The sequence below is a fragment of the Megalops cyprinoides genome, chromosome 5, assembly GCF_013368585.1.
Source record: "Megalops cyprinoides isolate fMegCyp1 chromosome 5, fMegCyp1.pri, whole genome shotgun sequence".
NCBI lineage: Eukaryota > Metazoa > Chordata > Actinopteri > Elopiformes > Megalopidae > Megalops > Megalops cyprinoides.
In genome coordinates, this window is record NC_050587.1 from 18931581 (window position 1) to 18946155 (window position 14575).

At 41.8% G+C, this 14575-nt stretch overlaps 1 protein-coding gene across 2 annotated transcripts; it reads left to right on the plus strand.

The window, feature by feature from the left end:
* Nucleotides 1–495: 495 nt before the first annotated feature.
* On the plus strand, nt 496–14573 carry sh2d4a (SH2 domain containing 4A). Of its 2 annotated transcripts, none has more exons than XM_036529051.1 (9): nt 496–765; nt 2496–2850; nt 3347–3506; nt 6419–6566; nt 7833–7980; nt 10295–10493; nt 11246–11388; nt 12479–12696; nt 12956–14573. In XM_036529051.1, the coding sequence occupies exons 2-9, from the start codon at nt 2679–2681 to the stop codon at nt 13046–13048; spliced, it is 1281 nt and encodes a 426-aa protein (XP_036384944.1). In that variant the 5' UTR covers nt 496–765; nt 2496–2678; the 3' UTR covers nt 13049–14573. The 2 variants fall into 2 exon arrangements, with proteins under 2 accessions (XP_036384944.1, XP_036384943.1); XM_036529050.1 differs by lacking the exon at nt 496–765 and adding an exon at nt 842–1308.
* The last annotated feature ends 2 nt before the right edge of the window (nt 14574–14575 follow it).

A 14575-nucleotide genomic window follows, 5' to 3' on the forward strand; every position in this document is an offset into this window, starting at 1 on the left:
TGGTCATATCGAGAAAGAACATCCATGCGTTTATCACTGAATCTAATTTTTTTTCCCCAGAAGACACCAATTTTGCTATTTTATCCTTACTCACATTTGCACCATATATGGATTGTTTAAAAACGTGTTCTTCATTCATGAAAAGCTGTCTGTACCAAATCTGTATTGGCGTCTTGCAGAGAAACACATGCATGTCTTTTCTCCAGTGATAACTTTAAAACTTTCGTTACCGGTGTGCTAACAACACAATTTACTTGCCATTACTATGGTTAACCTCCATTGTGAAACATTACACCCCTTTGCATCCTTGTTGTATACAGTGGCCTTCATTTCCACATAGCCCTGTGGGTGAGGCTGCTTTCTCTATCTGAGCTCCCAAAGTGGAAGTCCTTCACCTGAAACAGGACATGCACGCTTCCTGTTTACAATCCTTTTGCATCCAGATTCTTCCTTCTACTTGTACATGAGCATTTCCATCTCTTCCTCTGACGATCCTGGCATATCGCACAGACGCATTTGCGGGTTTACTGGTGTAGTCTGTACTTTTCATTTTACGCAGTCCATTTTCAGCCTGTAAGATATACACGATTTTATGTTGTTAACGTTTAAATTATAATATGCGCATGAATGTTGTCCATTTGCCTAAACGGTACACTGAAATTAATGAAAGAGACCAACAACGCGTACAGCGTGCTAAAACTTCAAAGTCACAATTTACAGGAATGTGCCTTGTTTAAAATGAACCACAGCGCCGAAGTCATTCATGTAAGTACCTACACTTGTAAAGTAAAGGATGGCTCCTAGGTCTAGGGTAGGACTTAGCCTTAGAGCGTCAGGCTGATGTCGGTAGGGGTGTCGAAATCTTTCCGTTTGCGGAAGACAGGCTATAAACTGGTCGCTTGGTTTTTAGTGCAACGCCGGAAAGCACCTTTCCTACAAAAAATGATATCAGTGGAAGGATTATAAAACAGTGATCATAAGATTGGAAGACCACGCGCAGGGGAAGGGCAGAAGTCACAGCAGATACTGTGATTCATGCCGGTCTGACCCAAATAAAATGAGTGCACCTAGCCCGGGGGAGCGTGAAACATTCCGAAGTAAATACAACGTCATCACGGAGAAGTTCGTTATCAACTCTCATTTGCAGTTGTTGCTCTGATCGAGTTTATATCCTAGCCGCTGCCTGCTTAGAGGAAAGTGCTTTCCTGGTTGGTAGCTACACTATTTTATTTTGGGATTGGTGAAAAAAGGCAACGTTTTTGGGAGTAGCGTTTAGCTATCTTGATCTTCTTCCGCCGTACCAAGGAGGTAAGGATGCATCTTATCGTATGCTTTGGCGTGTGTTAGGCAAGTTTTATTTGAAGGACTTTTAAAATAATCCAGACAACTAACAGATCTTCATTTGTGTTCAGTTGACTTGTTGTTATTTTAATTAATTGCTATACCACACGTGCCCACGCCCATTCACACGGTTACTGCATGAAAGTTACGTCTCGGTAATCCAGTGCTGTGAAGAATTCTACAGTTAACCGTTTGTTATTGTTTCATTTAGCGCCATGTTATACTGCAACTAAAGACCCATGAATGAACAAAGGCTTTATTGGTTTTAAAAAGATAAACATAATATAGAAGACAAACAGGGTGATTAGCATTCTGTCCTGAATACAGTTAAGAGCGTTTTAAAACATAATGTTTACACATATAAATAGGTAGATGTTAGGTGTCGGCTGCACTGCAGATTTAGCATTGATCTCACTATCAAAATATGTAAATTGCGGGAGAGGCATTGTGGAATGGTCCATCTTGGAGTACGTGTGTTTAGTTAAGTGTATGTATGGGGGGTGCAAGCAGTATGTTAATTGATGTGTTTCTGCCATTTTGTATTCAACTTGTATTTTAGTGTAATAATATATCCTTGAATGTTCATACCATATTAAGGTTTTCCAGAGAAAGTGGGATCCCATACTGATATAAAGGCTTATATTGTTCTGTCAGTTTACATTGAGCGTCAGGTTTTTGCCAAAAGTCAAAAACGTGATGCCGAATACAACCAAGGAATGTGCCAATAATTTAGAAATCTGCCTTGTCGGAGACATTTACTTGCGTGCTTAGTATTACATTTACTTGTGTGTCAAAGTAAACCCACATTTAGGAATCAGTATTCATAGAGAGAAATGCAGAGATAAGATCTTGACAGTCCTGTTTCACTCACTTCCTTTTTCCTTCAGTGCCCTGGACCATTGTTGGTCTGACATCAGCTCAATCAGGAAGTAATATTTTTTCAGGTTCTACTCAGGCTCAATAACAAAAGCAAGTAGCATTCATAGTGTGCCCAAACCCCCAAAATAGTTCTTAGCAAAGTTTGTCAATTACAGGTATTCAATGTAAAATAGTAAGGTATATCACGTAGGAACCCACCAATAAGCAACTCCTGTGAATTCCAGTGGTTTACATTTGGTATAGAATTGCCTAAAGTGTGCTTTATTTGTTTTCAGTGATCTTGGAGAACCTGCAATGGACAACCCCTCACAAGGACTGTAATTGCTGTGTGTTATTGTTCTGGTGGTGGTGTCACCCCCCTGGCCCCACTCCTCAGTTTCCCACTTAGACTCCTGAACTGCGTGTTGCCCAGATCTACCCTTCCCAACACCACTCAGCCCCCCCCCCCAAGCAACACCATGCTTCAGCAGATCCTAAATGACATGTACATCGAACCTGAGCTCCTCGTGGAACTGAACGAGGAGCAGAAACAGATCCTCTTCCTCAAAATGAGGGAGGAACAGGTTCGGAGGTGGAAAGAGAGAGAGGCAGGACTAGAGAAGATGGAGGTGCCACAGAGACCCAAGAAAGGTACTGCACAGCCCCCTCCCCCTTCTCACCCTCTTGCCCCCCACTGATAACCTTGACCCTTTTAGCTGTGGGTGATTTCATATTCAGTACCTCATGTGGAGTAGATGTTTTGGAAGTGAAGTCATATTTCAGTCCATATTTCAAATCCATTTCAACTCCACACAGCTGCTGGGAGTGACTGCTCAAACAAAGCTGGAAATTTGTTGGACCAGCAGTCTGTTTGGGGGCTCCTTCCGCAACATCACCATTTGTGTTTAATTGATTTTTGGATCAGTTTGGATGTTTGCATCATTTCAGGCTTATTTGTTCAAGTCCAGGCCTATGAGAAAAATGCACTTGGGAGCTGTAACCAACATGTAGCTTTTCTGAATATGTTTTGTTTACAGTAGACCCTCTGTACCCTCTCAGTTGGGTTGTGTGATGGATTGAAAAAAAAAAAGTGGTTTGAATGCTCCAGGTCCTGGCCTTGGTTTGAAAGAATGTGTGTCGCCCACAGTTGGAGGGAAGTGCATCTCCTGGCTGATGGGAGCAGACAGTGACGTGTGGGTCTGGGTGATGGGGGAGCACTCTGCGGACAAGCCTTATGAGCAGATATGTGACGAAATCATGGCGGAGAGGGCGGCGCAGCAGGCCCAGAGAGAGGCTGAGGAGCTCAGGTATGGGAGGTGACATCATCACGGCTGCTGGCCTTTGTAGGCAGGGCTGTGTTACACAGTGCAAACCCACAGTGCCAATTGTGATGAAGCACACCCTACACTTCAGTTCAGAAGGTACTAATTAATGATCATGAGGATGTGCGAGGCCCGTAGTTCTTCTTTCCCCAAGAACGAAACTGTCATCTGGTTCTTGTTACATTGCAGAGTTTCTCATAATTGATTAAACTAGATACAGCTGAGCATGTTAAGGATTAGAGCATGTAGCAAAGCTGCCAAAGTGTTTTGGCCTATATACTTTTGTATTCACATGGTGTATTCGCCATACAGAGTAATAATCCAGATGTCACCTAGCCAGTTGCAATATCGACGTTTACATTTACATTTATTCATTTAGCAGATGCTTTTATCCAAAGCGACGTACAAAAGTGCATATAGTGGGCAAACAGGCACAAGGGCAAGATGTGTACAGGTCATACAATGTTTATAATTAAGGAGGAAGGCCTTGCTTTATTGTGAACTGAAATACTGTATATTCATCATACACTACAATGATAGGGAGTAAAGCAGCCAAACCAAATAGCTGTTCTTCTGTTCCAATGTATCTGACCATTACTTATTGTTAGTAAATGTCAAACGCCTGTGCTACCAACATGAAAATGCATAATAGCTAAGCATGCAGGGTGTGACCACCATAAGCAGTGACCTAGAAACTCTTTCAGTTTTGCTAGACAAAGAAAGAAATGCCTACAATTACATGAAATATGTAAAATGTCTGGTTTAACAGCTTATGTAATTGGTGACCTCTCAAAGCAATGCATTACCTGGAAAAACAAATGTTATTTCCTGTTAAAGTAGAATTCATAGAACAGTGTCACTGTTAGGCAGTCTGTGAACCAAGAAGGGATTGGTTATTATAGTAGGTGACTAAGTATATGAGAGACATACAGTGCTAAACTTATTTGTCATAATCTCTCAAGTTCACAACTCAGTTTATAAATGTTTAATTGTCAGCTTAACTGCAAGAAAAAAACTAATTTGAACTGGAATTGAAATAAATTGGAACCGATGACACGATCTGAACCCTCGTGTTGGCATGTACAACCCTTTTACAGCCCTGACACATTAAAGACAGTGTAGTCAGTTTTCCCATTAGTCATATCTCGTCTTAGACTGTAATGCAGCAATCAGTTCAGGGTCACTGCCATGTTCCCGGTAACTAAGAGGTTACACAAGACCACTGTAAGTACGCTGACTGTTAATTACAGCCCCTTGTCACTCATCAGTTCTGTAAACAATTCAGGTGCCGTCATAGTTTGGTCATGTTGATCGAAGTAGGAATTGCAGTGAACAACTCTACATTACCTCATGGTGTTTCATGAAGCAATGTAGTTCCATGGCAGGATTGTAACTGTCCTTTGTTTGTTATTATTATTCTTCACTGGCATAGAGCCATGATTTTTTTTTGTTTGCATTAATGGCAGTTGTCACCAAAATAACTTCACTGAATAGAAAAGCAGCTGTGTGACTGTGGAGGGAATGCTTCTGCTCGGGCTGGGGACGGGTAGTCAGGGCATTGAACTTTGAACCGAGTGGTCGTGGTTTCCAGTCACAGATCGGACCATATTGACCACAGGTGAGCTAAGCCGAGGCGATGTGCGAAAATGAATACGCAGTACATCTCTCCCATTCTGAGGATGGGCTTTGAGCTTGTCGTATCAGCAGTGTGAATTTCACTTGCAGTCTCAGGCGTTCTTCAGTAATACCCTGAGGTCACAGCAAATGTGCACGTTGCTCTCGCAGGCAGGAAGTGCTTGGGTTAAATATTTCCTCAGCTGCTACTTGCGTTATCGGCTGCAGGCACTCCCTGTGGTGTGTACTTTTCCACAACACAGCTAGCCTCCCGACCTCCTAGCAGTGGGACCTGCCATTGCCCCAGCCCCAGTGACACTGACATTGTTTCTGAAACATGCGTCTCTTGACGCAAAGGTATAACAATGTACTTCCTGAATCCAGATTTCCCCGGTGCCTTTATCAGTCTTTGTGTCTTCTTTGATGTGAATCTTACTCCATTGAAATTTAATGCTTCAGACTTTAAACCTGTTTTGACTTATGTACAGCAATTTTGACAGCACTTTTGGTGTGAGCTGAATTTTTAAGACATCATCTTCCATTGATTCTATCAGAAATGCTGTTTTTTTTTTGTCTTGAAGAACAATTGTGTCTAAGTCAGCAGTAGGGCTTCTGTAAAATGCGTAACCTTCGAAGAGGAATATAGTTCACTTTTGTACATCAAAATATGTATTATGTCAAAAATCATTTAAAAACTACACATCCAGTGAAACCCTGCAAAAGTGACACAATATGTAAGACCTCCTTCAGGTGATATTGTTACTCCCAAAGCAAGACTCTTTAATCTACTGATTTGGTGATTTGATACATCATATCAGTGTGTTTTTGTTGGACTGCATCTTGAAAGAGTTCCTTCACTCTGCTTTCATAGACACATTGTGACTTGGCCACCCACACAGGCATGCAAAGGTGTGGCTCATGCATAACTGGTAAAATCAGGTTCTTTAAAAACCTGCTGGAATTTGGTCTCATTGAGCAGCTGGCTGAAGAAAAGCACATGTGTTTCATCTCCTGATCCAATAAATAACAAAAACAGGTCATGAAGATTAGGGATTTGAGTATTCAAGTCTTAGTCTACTTGGCACCCTTGTCTATTGCTAACAAACTGTAAGAGATTAGACGAAGAAAAAAAATCCAGTGCTGATGGAACGGCAGCTGCACACACATATTCAGGTCTTTGACGGTGGAGAGAGAACACAAATACATCATTAAATATACGCATTTGCAGCTCCCATCTCCCATATGCATATATGGCGGCTAACATGTCATGTCTGTGGGGGCAGGGCCAAGAAGGAGGCGGAGCTGGTGAAGAGGTTCTCAGGCATTTATGTGGATCCGGAGCTGGAATCCTGGAGGGAGGAGGAGAAGAGGCAGGCCCAGGCCAGGCAGGCAGCCGCTGAGGAGCAGAGAAGGAGGGAGGAGGAGTTAAAGGTAGTGCTTCACGCCCACTGTCAACCAATCAGAAGGCTGGAAAAAAGGTTTTGAGGAATTTGATTGTCTGAGGAAGTCACTGCCTTGCCCTCTTGTATGGGTGCTTCTTGTACTCAGTTTAATCGGCTATGCGGAACAAAGACTTCTGTCCATTGTCCATTGTTACATTCATCAATGTTTTAAAATCCCTTGTTAGAATACAGTAAGAGGTATTAGTAAAGGACTTGTGTTCTGTTGAGCTATGTGTGTATTGGTAACTCCTTGTGTAGAAATGGGTTTTAGTCTGTGACCTTCACAGAAATGAATGTCCTTGGCCCAAAAGTGTTAAATATTAGGGCTCCCAAGTGGCTCAGACAGTTAAGGCATTTGTTCCAAGTGCATGCTGAGCCCTGCAGCTGGGGTTTGAACCTGGGCCTGATCTGCTGACAATGACTGGAAGCTCACAGCGAATTGGCTTTGGTCAATGGAGGATCGTGGTGCGAAGGTTGGCCAGGGTCCCCTCATTGCTTATCTCTTCATACCCTGCAAATTGCTTGGGAAACCATGAGTTACTCATATGACATTGGGGTGGTATGCTTGTGTTCTAAATGGCACCTGCTTCCTGGTACGCTGTGAAAAATAGTTGCATAGGTGTGGGTGTCTATCAGAGGCTGATATACACTTCTGCATGAGTCAGGGTAAGACAAGCCTAAATTACAATGGCCAGTTACTAAATGTTGAGTAAAAAAGTGGGAAATGCACAATAAAGGTTAAATATTGATTTATTTTCAGTGTTTACCAGAATCATTTGCAGAGAAACAAAATGGTGAGAAAATACAAGTTTCATTTGGAATGGATCAAGGGTGCAATCCACGCAAATGATAGGAACTGCTTCCTGTGTGTTACTTGATATTTGCTGTGCTAATGCATTCAGACAGGAATTAGTACAAGAGTCATTTGAATTTGATTCAGTTCACTGTCGATTGTGGTTTTACTTACCTTCCTCTCGTGAAAGGTCTACCATTATATACACATGACACAAAGCATATGAAACTCATGAATACAATACCAAGTTGGATATAGATTGTATAGATTGTAGATTATGAGGAACTGGCATTTAATTGTTCTTTTGGCAAATGTGAAGTAGAAAGATCCTGACATAAATATCCTGACAGATTTAAATAGACTCGCCATGTTTCACATGCAGACCAAGTGTAGCCTAACGCCTAAAGTGCACCCATAATGCACTGTGCTTTGACCGCTCTCTCTTTCTCTCTCGTTGCCCAGAAGAGGGAGGCAGAAGAGCGGCGCAAGGCGGAGGAGGAGGTGCGGAGGCTGGCGGAGGAGCGGACGCAGCAGATCTACATGGACCTGAAGGAGGTGCAGCGCAGCGTACAGGTCCAGGAGAGGGAGGACAAAGAGTGGCAGGAGACCTGTAAGCACCCCCTACTTACTGGCCTTATCAGAGGCATGACTCTCAGGGCATTTTCAGACCTATAGTTCAATTGCTTTGGTGCGCAGCAGGGAATAAATTGTTACAATGTTGCATAATGACGTAGGTTTGTTTCGGTTTCACATGGCATTATTTCTAAACGGACCAAAATTTGTAAAAGAAGAGCAGGCTGCTCCCTCATTGGTCACTTTGTTGTTTATGTTCCGGAAATAGATTAACGCACCAGAGTTTGCCAGATGATGCGGATCGAGACCACCTCTCTTTGGGGGTCTCGGGCTGATTATTTTGGCGCGGACCTGAGTGCGATTACTACGTTCTGACCTACGCAAATGAACCGAACCAAGGGGTCAAACACACTATGGTTTGATTCAAACGCCCTCAGTCAAGGCCTGGTAACTCTTGTGTTCCAGACCCATAAGGGGTTTTAATGGGCTTTGCACACCGTAAGAACAAAATAGCACCTGTCATATGCTGATCCATGTCACAGCCAGGTTACAAGACTTTATTTCTTCAGCAGACCATCTTATGCAGAATGACTTGCACTGCTTTTTTACATTCTCTCTGTATATACACCTAAATAGTCAAGTCAAGAAGGACCATGTTCAAAAGTGCAGTATCGGGGCCCTATCTCGGAATCAATCTTGCAAATTTTGGGTTACCAACCCACTACATCACACTGGGTGGATTGTTGTAGTGGTGACCTTAAGTTCTTTGACAATCTTGACAATCCGTCTACCATAGTTTTTACCGTAGATAAACCCTTCAGATAGACACGCCCCATATTAAGTATGTGGAATCATTTAAAGATAAGTGGGAAAAACCCTGTGGACTTTGAACAGGCACAGGAATGACCGTTTGAATATGGTATGTGTTGTTTCAGTGAGTCAGATATTTGTCATGGTCCTAAATTCTCGTGGTGTTACCTGACACAAAAAGACTAGAGGCTTTAAGGAGGAGCAATTAAAAACAGTTTGCTTATATGAAACACATTAATTTATCATCATTCCTGGAATTCTCTTCATTATCTGGAATGCTGGATGCCTAATCAGTTGAACTGCAGTGGAGCTCTGTGAAGAGACCTGGCTGTTCACTTACTGCTTGTTTCAAACCAGCCATTTCCTGGTTCCACGAAGTCTGGTTGTGTTTGATTTCCGCGATGCTGTGTTCTCCTCCACATGAAATAGTTCAGCATCAAACGGCAGGTTAATCTTTAACCACAGTGTTTTCCAGAGATCATAACTGACCTTCAGTTGCAGTCTGTCCACAGTGTAACTTTCGAAGACCTTCGGAAGTGTTTAAATTCATAGCCTGCCAGTGAGCGCTGGCATGCAGCAGTACTCCCATTTTCCCATTTGCCATTTCCCACTGCAAATAAATGGCTTACATTACAGCCGCTATTTCACATGTACTGCATATCAATTTTCATTTTCGGGGGGGAGTTAATATGTATTTATTTATAAGCTGTGTCAGCATAAAACAAACCCCTGTGAAGGTGTGAAATGAATGGTGCAATCACACACTTCCTTGGGGGGCATTTTATATAACTGCTTGGTCTGTTCACTTTGTTTTTTAATCCTCCCAGAGCCGGCCGCTGTGCCTTGTAAAGGGAATTTCACAACAGGCAGGGAATATGTCACATATAGAATGTCATGATAAACAGGATGGTTCATGTTTTTGAAATCAGGGGTGTTGCAACTTTTAACACACAAAGTTAGTTGGCCAGGAGAACAGCATTACACTGGCTGTATCTCTCTCAATCGATGATTCACTGGGTTTTCACACATACTGTGAACATTTGAATGGGCCTCCGCTTTTGACCTCAGAATTGAACGGGGCTAAACTCAATAGCCGAATCACTACCACCTAAAGCAAATTCTTATGTTCTAAACTCTGATTTCCTTAAAAAAACTTAACATTTAATGGTTTAATGTACTTGTGACTCTACCAGCCAACTTGTACCTTGCCTGGCCAACTGTTGAGACATGCAGCACTTTTAATATTGTGACTCCTTGTATGACTTTTGCTTGTCTTGTACTCTGCCTCACTTGTAAGTCACTTTGGATAAAAAGCATCTGCAAATGAATAAATGTAAATGTAAAGCCCCCTCACAAAGAAGCAGACAAGTAAATACTGCGATGAATATATTCTGGACAGGAAGTGGTGTAATCTACATTTCTCAAGGTAGCAAAATGTCAAAAATCATGCGATAAATCTACTGCGGGGGGAAAAAAACGATTAATTTGGTTGCGAAAACGCTGGAAGTGACCCAAGTGTGTGTGCACGTTTGCTTCGTCAGTGCGCAAGTCCAAAGCTGCAGACCTGCGCAGACGCTCCATAGCCAAACAGATGCGGGAGGACCACAGGAGGCGCTCGCTGAAGGCTCTCGAGCAAGGCCGCGTGGCCGCCATGTCCAAGGCCTTCGGGGGTGCCAAGCCAGCCCTGCCTCCAAAACCGAAACCCAGGACCATAACTGTGAACACCGAGACGCTGAGTCGGTGAGTCTCCCACTGTGAATCACAAAAGAATTCGGTCCCCTCCTTTATTTTTGGGTTTAAATAAATGCCATGACTTATTTTGCTGTTTGCAAGTGGTGCTTTCAGTAGTGCCTTCACTGTCGCCGTGCAACATTCAGAGAAATTCCGTTTCATGCAGTTTCTGTCTTGTTGCTTTGCTAAAAGGGTAGGAATCTGTTAGGTAGACAACACAATTGAACATGATATGATATATATTTTTATTGACAAAAGCAAAGATTGTTGGTAGCTCCAATTTCTGAACTGAATACCATGCAAGTAAAAATGAGCTGGACTCAGGTTAGATGTCAAGTCAAGTGTCAAAGTTTGAAGTAAATAAGTTTTTGTTGAGCCTCAAATCTTGAGAATGTGCAGGTGACCAGACTTGAATCCATATCTATAAATCTATATATCTGTATATTAAAAAAGTTTGAGTTCCAGCCTGATTTTGAGCATTGAAGCATGTGTGAAGCTTTACTTTTGAACAGTACGGGCTTCTCATGTGTGAGCGATCACAACCACAACAGCATTGCCTCTGATATTTCTCTAGTCTTGGCCCATGCTGAACTTCATGAACTTCATTCCTGCAAAGGAGATACTACAATTTAATCCATTGGATTTTCTATTAGACAAAGCAGAGGCACCCCAATCAAAGCAGGCAGCTTACATGCATGACTTGCAATGTCAGTGTGTTTGTTCACGGGCTGACTAACATCCTCTCTCCCTTCCCCCTACAGTGTGATTGAGAGCAAGCCAGGTGTACGTAGGACTCTGTCTTCCTCCAGCAGAGACCACATTGTCCATTGGTTCCGGGAGGAACAGTTACCCCTGCGAGCTGGTTTCCTAAGGGATCAGAGTGGCATCGCTCTGTGGTTCCATGGTGAGTGAACACAAAATAATGGCATTATTGAATATAAGTCACTTGAGGGCGATTTGGTGTCAGTGCAAAACTTTTGCATATCCTCTGCTGCCATCTAGTGGTGAAATGTCCACATTACAAAAAACAAGTTTTTGATCCTACTCAGAAATTGCAGCCTTTTCAGGTAAAGGATTTAACACCAATACTCCTTTATGAAGTTAGTCTCCTTAGTTTTATATCTATCATTGTGATATTTCATCTTAACTCTCCTCTTTGAGGAAAAACCTTTTTGAAAATCTCAAAAAAGAAATGTGGTAGATATCCATGTGCACAGTTAAACATTTGACACATTGCAGATGTCGTCTAGTTGTATTTTGTTAGTAAGAACAACCTATGGTGTTCTGTATAAAAACTGCCTGTTATATATATATATATATATATATATATATATATATATATATATATATATATATATATATATATATATATACACACACACAAAGAGCCAACATCAATAGCAAAAAAAAAAAAAAATCTGATCTTATCTGAAAGTTGCCTCCCAAAGCTGGATTATTTTCACAACCTGTTCTACCCATTACTCAGCACTTGTATGTCTCAGTACTATTATCAGGCTTATCAGTCAGACAGTTCTGCATTGTGAATTTTTCAGAGATGCATTAGTGTATCTGCAGATCTTTACAGTACATTCTTTCACATTAAGTCTATCTGCAATGTTGTATGAGGGCAGGCGAGTCAGCATTGACTGACGGCTATGTGAAATGCTCAGGGCTGTCTCCTTTAGGAGAAAGACAGCAAAGTTCTGAAATGCATTAGCAAAGCTGTCCGTATTTCAAAAAAGAAGGAACAAAAGGACAAAATGTTTCAAATGTCTGGGTAAAACATCTTTGGATGCTTCCAGACAGACGTGTCACGTTGAAAGAACGCGGGCTGATGTCTAGTTAGTAAGATGTATCAAATTCAGAGTGATTTTTAACTTCCTTTCTCTGTAGTTGCAGTTCCTCTGACCCTTGTTGTGGCTGTTTAAGGAATGTTCATTCCACAGCAAGCCTGTAATGTGAGACCTGGAGGTAACGAGGTGTGTTTCCTTTAGGAATAATCACGAGACAGGAAGCAGAGGCCCTGCTCAGTCAGGGGGAACCTGGGTCCTTCCTTGTTCGTGTTAGCGAGAGAATAAAGGGATACGTTCTCTCCTATCGATGCCAAGATGAATACAAGCACTTTCTCATCGATGCCACAGAGAACTGCTACATGCTGCTAGGAGACCAGATCAAATTTCCTACACTGACTGACCTGGTGGAGTACCATGAGGTATTGTTATATTTGTAGCTGTCCTGCAGTATGAGGAAAAACTCAATTGTTGATGTGATTCCCATTGGAAAATATAAATCTAAAAAGGCAATATGTCATCTCTGCTGTCCCATGCACAAATCTCTTTTATATAAATTGTTTCCTCTCATACAGATGCAACAGATTGTTGCCAAGTAATTTCTAAGCACAATTACTGGCTCCAGATTTCAGTCATGGTGTATTATGTAGCGTTTTTTGTTTTTCCATTCCTTGCCACTAGGGGGAGCCCCTTACCATGTCAGGAGGGGAGCGGCTGCTGAAGCCATGTGGACAGAGGCCGGGCTGCGTGGATTACTCTGACCTTTTCACTTGACTTCAGGTCCCACTGTGACGGCCAATGAGACACCAGAGACAAGTGGCAGTGGCAGTTTTCCATTAAGGAGGAGTCACTCAGCAGCAAAAAGAGGGATTATTTAGGCCATATCTTCAGTGCTGGAACTCATTCCATATGGGTTTTCCCACACAGTACCTCATTTACAGTCAACTGCAGCTGTCATGTTCCTGTGAATACTGATTCCTGGACCTCACGTGGCTGTTTGATGAAAGTGAATTCACAGTACAAGGTTCTCCTCTGTAATTGCTTGTATGCAAGGAACTGACCTCAGTAATGACTTCAGTGAAAACCTGTTTTGGGAATGGTGAATGCCTTAACTTCCACTATGGTTTTCAGCAGAAATGACAATTAAGTTTCGGTATATTTACCAATATATGCAACACTTATTAAATTACTAAAACACCTCAGAAGTATTATATAGTATGAATTGATAACACTCTTATTTCAGAGAACCTAAGTGCTACATTTACCAGCTGTTAACATTACAGGTACTTGCTCTGATTTGATATGCAGGGAAATTGATAAAATGCCATTTCATCAGCCTGTAAAAAGTGAGTGGTCCCTCGTTGCTTAAAGTTCCTATTGCTCTGGATCTGTTTATGCACCCAAACACACATTTATTTGTGGCATCTGACACTGTATATCCAAGATGGACTAATGTCATAATATTGTCTCCCATTACTGAACCAGGATGGAGTTAAAGCTGTAACAGATTGTGGTATAGTGGGAAACTGGTGGTGTGCGTATTTATGTGAAGGAGGTCCTCTTTCAAAAGCGAGTGCCTGTCCAGGTAGCAGTCCTCACATGGCAGAATGAAACTGTTCTTATGAAGGTCTGCCATTTTAAAAGCATTCTGCTGTATATGGATACATTGCAGCTTTCCCCAGGAAATAAAAGGCACAAACACCATGGTAAATTTTAGTTTAGATATTCTAAAAGCGAACATGCCGGGATAAAACACACTGCTTGCACAAAACATATTTACAATGATTCACACGATTCAACAAAGGGGAGTTTCCATAAGTGTTTTCCAGCTTGAGCTAGGTCAACATGTGAGCGTGTTTGTTTGTGTAGCATTTAAAATTGTTCTATCAAAAAAATCCCTGCTGTGAACAAATGGGCCCGAAAAATTCAGCTCTTGTCACAAATCCTATTGAAATTAATTTTGGCATGTTTTGTGCATAATTGAACCCCTTTCAAATACTTAGCAGTCAAACTGCGTGAAAAATTCTGGGGAACACGAATGGAATTCTCAAGTGGAATTTAGTGTATGGAAACCAACCTGTCCAGTAAAAACATCATAGGACACCAGTGTCACAGTCATCATTCAGTAACTTGTACATGGTGACTAGCATCGTAAAATCCCTTTAATCCAACTGTAATACTAAGGTGCATCATCTCTCCATATTGCATTTCAGAAGTGACTGAGAATAATGCTTTACTATATAAGATAAAGAGGACTGGAGACCCATTATACCCTTAGATTCACCCATAACTTCCAGTGGG

What these genes read in the sequence shown, in the direction of transcription:
- sh2d4a (XM_036529051.1), top strand. Translation starts at nt 2,679, where the DNA reads ATGCTTCAGCAGATCCTAAATGACATGTACATCGAACCTGAGCTCCTC. An exon ending in CATCGCTCTGTGGTTCCATG is followed by an intron (nt 11,389 to 12,478) that starts GTGAGTGAACAC and finishes TGTTTCCTTTAG; the next exon opens with GAATAATCACGAGACAGGAA. An exon ending in ACCTGGTGGAGTACCATGAG is followed by an intron (nt 12,697 to 12,955) that starts GTATTGTTATAT and finishes CCTTGCCACTAG; the next exon opens with GGGGAGCCCCTTACCATGTC.